Genomic DNA, 10,033 nt, shown 5'->3' on the forward strand with positions numbered 1-10,033 from the left:
TGCAACAATCTCTCTCTCTCTCTCTCTCTCTCTCTCTCTCTCTCTCTCTCTCTCTCTCTCTCTATATATATATATATATATATATATATATATATATATATCATTAGTAAGATCAAACACGTGGTCCAATATGTAAAATTTTCCACCTGAAAGATGCTTTTTATTCATTGTCCGGCTCGTTGAGTTGGCAAGTTCATGGTGGGCCCTTCCTACAGAATACTCCAGCTCTCTGTGGATGTGCGGCGACCAGCACCACACTTGGCAAAAAGCTGAGCAGCCTTAGCCTATGGTTGCCACAGCTTCCACCGCACCAGCAGCAGCAATAGCAGTAGCATTAGCAGCAGCAGATGAATCAATAAAGTTCTTCGAAAGGAACCTCCTCACGATGCTCACGCTTGGGTTGATCACATGACGCTCCCACGCGTCCTGGGATGTGTGGCCATGGCCAACCAATGCTTCGGTGGCGTCGAGCCGGTGCAGGTCCCACTCATAGATGGCCCTCAGCTTATGGATCTTGCCCAATTGGCAGCACGAGAGTTTACATGTGTTAGCCTTGATCTGATCAATTGCAGCCTCCAGCAAGCGAGCCAAGGTCTGGGCATCGGCCCCATATGCTTGTGCCCTTAGGTACTGGTCCAGCTCTGGCACCCCAATGGCCTTTCTAAGTGCTAGTGAGTAGTCAGCCTTGGGATGGAACATCCTCCTCACCTCTTCCACCAGCCCAGTCTGCACCATGCGGTCCACTCGGTCCGATACAAAGTTGTGCAAAACCGGTAGGGATGCATCCACCCAGAGGAAGCAGCAATCGTACTGCAGCCATGACCTTTGCCCATCGTGGCTAACGAGCGCCTCGATGTAAGAATTCGAGCCGCCGGCCACGATCGGCAGGTGCCCGCGGAAAAGGATTTCATCGATCGATGCAGAAGCAAGGGCTCGGAAGTTCGAGGCCAAAAACTCGGTCTCCGGGTCTATTACACCCAAAAGGTGGTGCGGTACGCCGGACCGCTCCTGGACCGTGACCTTGTTGGTCACTATGTCTAGGCCCTCGTACACTTGCATTTTATCGGCATTGATGATCTCGGCGGGGAAATGCTTCGCCAGGTCTATCGAGAGGCGTGACTTTCCGGTCCCGGTCGCTCCCATGACCACCACCACCTTGTCTTTCTGGCGTCGGAAGTCACCGGTTTCCATGGAGATGCCATCTTTTTCTCTCACGCCAACCGCCAACTGCGGTAACCTACAACTGAAGAGGGTGAGTTTCATAATAACTTGGCCGAGAACAAAGAACTGAGAATAGAGTGTAGGCAACAAGGAATGAGATTGGGAGAGCTAAACGGTGTCGAACCATGCACGTAATATAAGCCTCTGAAAACCTCTTCTCAGATAGGGGGAAAAAAATACAACCGGAAACTTTACAATTTCTTTTTAAGAAAAGCGGTAACCTTTGAAAATGTAATGTTAGCAGTTGCTAACCTGAACATATATATTCAGGTTAGCAACTGTTAGAGAGAGATAGAGAGGGAGAGAGAAGGGGGGTATATTTTCATGAGGCACACGGATTTAAACACACAATCATTGAGTGGTTTGAGAGTTCATTCAACCAATTATAGAAAGAATTCACTCCCTTTCTCCGCAAAACAAAATGACCATTGAAGTAGAGATAATTTATTACTTTAGAAAATTTTACAAGGATCCGCCTTATTTTGAAGTTATTTACAAGGACCCGATTAACTTTTGAGACTTTACAAATTACATCCAAGTTAAGTTCAGAAAATAATTCACAAAACCACGCTTGAACTCTAACCTTTTAACTATGGTCAAAGATTAGATTGCTCAAGATAAAAGACTGCTTTATTATTTTGATGCTGAAAGATGTGTTGGTAATGCTCAAGGTCGTGGGCAAGAGGATCCAAAGCCCATGTCCGTTTTTTGTGCTCAAGGGAGAAGAAGTGGGTAGGGCATCCAATGCACACGATTTTCTTGAAGGGCACTCAAAAGCCCACGATATGTTAGTTTTCCTAGTTAATAGGAATTGCTTTTTGTTAGTAGGGAGAAATGGTTGTGTACCTGTGTTAGCTTTCCTACTTTTTAGCCTAGGTTTCTATTTTCGTGTAAAGGGCTTTTGCCCTCTATAAATATGGTACCTCTTCATGTTAAAAATGTAGAGAAGTGTAGAGAGGTGTAGAGAGAGTGTGTTAGAGAGAAAAGGGAGTTCGTGACTTAATATATTGTTGAAGTTTTTACTTTTTAGCTGTTGTACTTTGTGATATTTCAAGTTTTGCACTTTTGCTTTTTACCCTACGTTTCTCTCAATTCTTGGTATCAGAGCCAGGTTCGAATCAGAGCTGGGCGTTCGAGAAAAACGCAATAGGAGCATTGTCGAAGCAAGGAGTTCCTATAGATTCGAAATTTTTTTTGAAGGATAATTGTTGAGTAAGTTTGGTATGGCAAATAATTCTAACTCTCTCAATTTGTCACAATCGTTAGTGCCAATTTTTAATGGTGAAAATTATGAATTCTGGAATATTAAGATGAAGATTTTTTTTATCTCACAAGACCTCTGGGAGTTGGTTGAAAATGGCTATGCAGATGTTGAAGGATCAAAGGCAGCAGAAAAAATCGATGTCAAAGAAGCTCGAAAGAGAGATGCAAAGGCATTGTTAGTACTACAACAGGCTGTGTCTGAAACCATTTTTCCAACTATTGCCGGTGCTACCAAGTCAAAAGAAGTCTGGTAACTTCTGAAGCAAAAATTTCATGGTGATAAGAAGATCACAACGGTTAAACTTCAAACCTTAAGAAGATAGTTTGAAACGTTTTCTATGAAAACCAGTGAGTCAATTCAAACTTTCTTTTCTAGACTCTCTACTATTGTAAATCAAATGAAGACCTTTGGTGAAATTTTAGATGATCAAAAAATAGTAGAAAAAGTTTTAAGGTGTTTACCTTCTAAATTTGTTTATGTTGTTATTGCAATTGAAGAGTCCAAGGATTTATCTGTGTATTCTATTGATGAATTAATGGGGTCTCTTTTAGCCCATGAGCATCGCATAAACAGGTCTTCAGAAAAGGCATTGGAACAGGCCTTTCAATCGAAAGTTGAAATTTCAAAAGAAAAGAATACTCAGTTTGATCAAAAGGGTGAAGGCAGAGGTCGAGGACGAGGAAGTTTTAGAGGATCCTTTCGTGGACATGGAAGAGGTCAAGGAAGATTTTATGATTCTTCTCAAAGGAATGATGGAACAGAAAAAGGTAATCAAAATCTGTTCTTTAGAGGGAAACAATGTCATTTTTGTAAGAAATTTGGTCATATTGAAGCCCGATGTTTTGAAAAAGCAAAGCAACAAGCAAATTTTGCAGATGAAAATGAAAATTTGTTTCTTGCAAGCATGAATACTAACAGTTGCAAAAGTGAAATGTGGTTTGTGTACAGTGGTTGCAGTAATCATATGACCGGTGATAGAAGTCTTTTTAAGAATATTGATGAGACTGTGAAGTTGAATGTGTGGCTTGGGGACAACAATAAAGTAGACGTCAATGGCAAAGGAACAGTTGCAATCAAGACAAAATCAGGTAATGAACGATACATTCAAGATGTGTATTATGTTCCTGGTTTGGCTCAGAACTTATTGAGTGTAGAGCAATTGGTTAAAAAGGGTTACACTCTTTTATTTGAAAATGACCTCTGTGAGATTAAAAACAAGAATGGTATAGTTCTTGCAAAATAGATATGGTTCAAAATAAAATGTTTCCACTTGAAATGATCAAGATAGATGATTGTGCCTTTATGGCAAATGTTGTTGATCAATCTAAATTGTGGCATTTGAGGTATGGGCATCTTTATTTTAATGGTTTGAAACTCTTGCATCAAAAAAATATGGTGGTTGGTTTGCCAGCCATTAATTGTACAAATGAGATATGTGAAGGGTGTGTTTTTGGTAAACAACATCAATTATCATTCCCAGTTGAAAAAGCATGGAGAGCTAAGGAACCTCTTGAATTAGTTCATGCTGATATATGTGGGCCCATGAGAACTCCTTCATTAAACAATAACAAATACTTTTTGCTTTTAACTGACGATTTTACTAGAATGAGTTGGGTGTACTTTCTTTCTCATAAATCTCATGCATTTGATAGATTTAAGGAATTTAAGTTCCTTGTTGAAAATGAGAGAAGAAAAACTATAAAAATATTGCGCACAGATAGAGGAGGAGAATTTTTATCTGATGAGTTTGGTTTGTTTTGCAAAGATCATGGTATTCGCAGGCAACTAACAGTAAGAAAGACACCACAACAAAACGGAGTGGCAGAAAGGAAAAATCGTACAGTGGTAGAAATGGCACGCAGCATGCTAAGTGAAAAGAAGGTGCCAAATGAGTTTTGGGCAGAAGCCGTTAACACTGCAGTACATATCTTAAATATTTCTCCAACAAAGGTAGTTCGAAACAAAACACCTTATGAGTCCTGGTGGAATCGAAAGCCAAATGTAAGTATGTTGAAGGTATTTGGCAGTATAGCATATGCTTTGATTGACTCTTAAGAAAGAACCAAGTTAGATAAGAAAAGTGAAAAGTGTATCTTTATTGGTTATAGTAATGAAACTAAGGGATATCATCTTTATAATCCTTCTTCTAAAAAATTGATTATAAGAAGGGATGTTATTTTTGATGAAAAAGCATGTTGGGAATGGACCAACAATGAAAGCGTGAAGTTGCAAATTGATGAAGTCGTATCGCAATCAAATCATACTACTGAAGCATTATCTCCAGAAACGTCAAGAATGGGAGATGAATTCACAGAAAATATTGAGTCCACACTTGATGTGGACACTCCTCCGAAAAAGGTACGGTCTCTAGAGGATATTTATAAATGTGATTTTGCTTTTGTTGTTCCAGAACCATCATCATATGATGAAGCATGCGCAGATAAAAAATGGTTAGATGCAATGAAAGAAGAAATGGAGGTCATTAAGAAGAATGACACATGGGAGCTTTCCAACTTGCCACCTGGAAAGGAATCAATTGGAGTAAAGTGGGTCTATAAAGTCAAGTATGATGCTGGTGGAAATGTTAAAAAATATAAGGCAAGGTTAGTTGCTAAAGGGTTCGTGCAAAAATATGGAATTGATTTTACTGAAACGTTTGCACTTGTTGCAAGATTTGAAACTGTGAGAATGATTCTTGCGATTGCAGCTCAATTCAAATGGAAATTTTATCAATTTGACGTTAAGGCTGCATTTTTAAATGGTTTTCTAAATGAGGTCGTGTATGTTGATCAACCACCTGGATTTGTTGTTAAAGGAAAGGAAGAAAAAGTTTATAAGTTAAAAAAGGCTTTATACGGGCTAAAACAAGCTTCACGTGCATGGTATAGTTGCCTTGATAAATTCTTCCACCAAAATGGTTTTCAAAGAAGTGATAGTGAACCTACACTCTATGTCAAAGTAAATGGGAATGAATTGCTCATTGTTAGTGTCTATGTAGATGATATTATCTACACTGGTTCTTCATTTAAGCTTATTGCAGAATTTAAACATAGTATGATGAAGGAATTTGAAATGTCAGATTTGGGGATGCTATATTTTTTTCTTGGTCTTCATGTTGTGCAATCTGAAGAAGGCATTTTCGTGTCTCAAGAAAAGTATGCTTTGGAACTGCTCAAAAAATCAAAGATGTTGAATTGCAAAGTTTGTGAAACTCCGATGAATGTGAATGAAAAATTGAGTTTAAAAGATGGAATGACAAGAGGAAATGAAAGATGTTTTAGAAGCTTGGTCGGTGGATTAATGTATTTAACTCACACTCGGCCAGACATTGTATTCTCAGTCAGTATGATCTCAAGGTTTATGCACAATCCATCTGTGCAACATCTAGGCGCATCGAAAAGAATTCTCCGCTATATACGGGAAACAATCAATTATGGAATTTTTTATAATCATGTTACTGACTTTAATTTGATTGGATTTACTGACAGTGATTGGGTAGGTTCAATGGATGATCGAAAAAGCACAAGCGGGTTTGCTTTCAGTTTTGGTTCAGGCATTGTGTCGTGGTGTTCAAAGAAACAAAATTCAATAGCGCTATCATCTTTAGAAGCGAAATATATTGCGGCTACATCTGCTAGCTGTCAAGCAATCTGGATGAGGCGTGTTATGAAGGATCTGCATGTAGAGCAAAATCTCCCAACTAAGCTCTATTGTGATAATCAGTCTACAATTTCTATTGCTAAAAATCCTACTTTTCATGGTAGGACAAAGCACATTGAGCTTAGATATCATTTTATAAGGGATGTAGTGGAAAAAGGTGAAGTAGTGCTGAAGCATTGCTTTACAAATAATCAAGTTGTTGATGGCTTCACAAAAGCCTTGTCATCTAAAAAATTTTTGATGTTTAGAGAATCCATAGGCGTGCAAGGCCTTTCACATTAAGGGGGGAAATGTTGGTAATGCTCAAGGTCGTGGGCAAGAGGATCCAAAGTCCACGTCCGTTTTTTGTGCTCAAGGGAGAAGAAGTGGGTAGGGCATCCAATGCCCACGATTTTCTTGAAGGGCACTCAAAGCCCATGATATGTTAGTTTTCCTAGTTAATAGGAATTGCTTTTTGTTAGTAGGGAGAAGTGGCTGTGTACGTGTGTTAGCTTTCCTACTTTTTAGCCTAGGTTTCTATTTTCGTGTAAAGGGCTTTTGCCTTCTATAAATATGGTACCTCTTCATGTTAAAAATGTAGAAAAGTGTAGAGAGGTGTAGAAAGAGTGTGTTAGAGAGAAAAAAGAGTTCGTGACTTAATATATTGTTGAAGTTTTTGCTTTTCAGCTGCTGTACTTTATGATATTTCAAGTTTTGCACTTTTGCTTTTTACCCTACTTCATACCATCTTTTACCATCTTTTCCGTCCCTATTTCTTATTTGTAAATATGGTCTTTGCCAAGCCAAAATTGTGCTCTCTCTCTCTCTCTCTCTCTCTCTCTCTCTCTCTCTCTCTCTCTCTCTCTCTCTCTCTCTCTCTGCAATGGTTTAGAGGGTTTCAAGTTTGAAAATGGTTTATCCAAAAAATATAATGAGAAAATCCATGTCCTGATGAAATCCATCAAAAATATTTCTCGTTTTTTTAAGATACACTTTTGGAGATTTTAGGAAGGAACTGATGGGTTAATTTTGATTTTATGTGATTTCCACTATGATGATTTGGGGGTCAAAGATGTTAGGAGATAACTAATGGTACGATCTCAATTGTGTGAGATTTTCACTGTAGTTTGTGAAACTGCATGCCTTCCTACAGATTATTGGTTTGTTTCAGTGCTCAATTGGATTTCGTTAAGAGAGAGAGAGAGAGAGAGAGTTCAGTTGGGCCTTCCAGTGAGGGCGGAAAACCATTCCCGCCGGGGAAAGGCAAGGTCACGGTGGCGGAGCTCCGGCAGGGAGTTCTTGGTGGCCCATCTTCATTGGTAGTGGCAAATTCCATGCTGCCATTGAGGTTAGAAACCCTCGTTTATACCGTGGGAGAAGAGGAGGCTGGTGAAAGGCGTATTGAAAGGTCATTATAATCTTTTTACATTAACTACATTCTGACTTGGGTTAAAGGGGATTAGGCCAGACAGGCGTTTGAGAATTAGTTTTTAAACCCATGGTTATTTGTAATATTTCAAAGGTTGAATGTGTATTTGTCAATATGTAAAAAGCTAGGCAAGTATTTGTAAATTTTTCTCGTAAAACATTATTTTATTTGTGACCGTGCGATTAGAGCCCCTTTTCATCATATGTTAGCAAGCAAATATAAGACTAGCTTCATGCTCTCTTTGTAGTCTTTTTGAACCTAATTATAAGTCTAGCTTCATGGTCTCTTTGTAGTCTTTTTGGACCTTGTCTACTATTATTTATTTCATTCGAACTACTTTCTTCGCCTATCATCATAATCCTCTCTAGAAATTTCTGATTCTTTTTATAATTTTTTTCAAATATTTATAAAACATTATGGTGGGGTTATAGTATAGTATACTAGTTAGTGGCTCTAGTGATGACTTTGTACGTTAAAAAGTTAAATTTGTGCTTTTCAGTCATAATAACCTTTCTCTCCCCCCCCCAAAAAAAAAAAAAAAGAAATTGGTGTAGGGCAAATAGAGAATACACATTTTGCAACTTGCCCCCCATATCAGAATATAGAAGTTGTCCGAAAGATAAGCAAATGAGATGACTACTAAGTTATTGTCATTATCATCACAATCATAACTAATTATGACAGCAACGACTATCACCATGATGGAAATAACACCGATAATGTCAACAATAATAATGCTGCTACGAAGTATTCAATATTGTTGCTTGTTTTCTTTTTTCATTGCATTTGAACAATTAAAGCAAATGCCTATGATTTGTTAAAAATATTTTTTGCTTTATGGCCTACAACTAGGAACTCGACTACTTCATTTCTTGGAAGTTTGTGAAAAAAAGAACATATGACAAATTTATTATTAATAATTCTATGAAATTTATTTTATACAGTACCTATTGGTATTATTTTAGAGATTTTTTTATATTTATCCCCACCTTGTGGAAGATAGCCACTTTGTGGATGATTTTTCCAAAATCATCCTTACATTTCAAAATGTTAGGTGTCTTCCCTCATCTGAAATCGAGTTTGGTTTCCTCATCCCCTATGTTATCCCGCATCTTCATAGCTCTCTTAAATCTTATGATGCGAGCTGTTTTGATCACATCTTGCCCTACAGATGGATTTAACATAATTGATTTAATAAGAATCAACTGTTGGATCGTATTTTTTCAACGAAAAAAAATATGATTTTTTTATCAACAGTTGACTTTTGAATCGTCAAAATAAAGATTGACATTTTTTGGTGATTTAAATGTCAATCTTTATTAAAATCACATCTGTGGAGGCTGATTTGATCAAAACAACTTGCATCAATGAAATCCTAAGAAGGGGTATGAAGATAGAGATGACATAGGGGATGAGTGGAACAGATTTGTGTTAAATCCAGTTACCTGGAGAAGTTTTGCCATGGTTGGCAAAAAGAGAATGTTGTTATTTGGAAAGTGAGATAAGGGGAGGATGGTTTTGGGTTTGCCTTGTATGGAAGGGTTAATTATGAAAAAAAACTCTATTATTTATTTAATGTGAGTGTTTGTTGAAGAGTGGCTTTCCTATAGCTAACCTTTGGTCTATGTTTTATATATGGTCATCTCTGTGGGCGATTTGTTTTCTAGGAAGAGATTTAAACTTTAAAAGTCTCCTCTAGTGGATCGAAACTTTGGGTGGGCTTATTTATTGGGGGAAATAGCTGTGTGATGAACTTCATATTTTTAGATTTATGCCTCGAGCACTCCCAGCCTTATTAAATCAAATGGGATGGCATGAAGATGATTTGGCTCTTGTTAGGTTCATGCTTGCTTTTTGACATGATTATGTATTTTATTCGTTTTCTTATATTTGTTTATTAGTGAATCACTAGCATTTGTGGCTTTCACATCTTTTGCATCTATTCATGTTCTATCTTTTTAAACCATCAATGCCATCTTTAATTAATAATTTATAATGATTGTTGGTCAACTAAGAGAGCCAAAATTGCCACATCAAGCATGCGAAACTAATACCACTTAATGGGGATATGGTTTCATATATTCTCTAGTGGGCGTGGGGGGGGGGGGGGGGGGAGAGAGAGAATATATGAAACCATAGACCACTTAATGGGGATAATAATTTATAATGATGACTTTTATTTATTTATTTTATTTTATTTATTAATCTTGGTGTAACTTTTGAGTATTCCCCTTTATTATCTCTAGCTAGGTCAAAATCATCCAGTCATTTCTTCCTTTCTATCACACCAATATAAACCATATTGTGTACGTTGGGGTGTTATAAATAATGAGAAGAATCTGACCTATTTCGTTTGACTGAGCTACCATTTTCAAACTTATTAAAAGACCCTTGATTGGCACAATGAATTTCTCGAATGGAAATTTTTTTAATCGGAAAAACCACTCCAGGCATAGAGACCTGCCGTACTAACGGCCTTT

General features: G+C 37.6%; 1 protein-coding gene across 1 annotated transcript; it reads right to left on the minus strand.

The window, feature by feature from the left end:
• Nucleotides 1-279: 279 nt before the first annotated feature.
• On the minus strand, nucleotides 280-1,263 carry LOC149851312 (adenylate isopentenyltransferase 5, chloroplastic-like). Its single transcript, XM_090008176.1, has one exon. The coding sequence runs from the start codon at nucleotides 1,261-1,263 to the stop codon at nucleotides 280-282; it is 984 nt and encodes a 327-aa protein (XP_089864302.1).
• Between the last annotated feature and the right edge of the window lie 8,770 nt (nucleotides 1,264-10,033).

This window comes from Nuphar pumila, chromosome 1, assembly GCF_984573655.1.
Source record: "Nuphar pumila chromosome 1, dmNupPumi1.hap1.1, whole genome shotgun sequence".
In the NCBI taxonomy this organism is placed as follows: domain Eukaryota; kingdom Viridiplantae; phylum Streptophyta; class Magnoliopsida; order Nymphaeales; family Nymphaeaceae; genus Nuphar; species Nuphar pumila.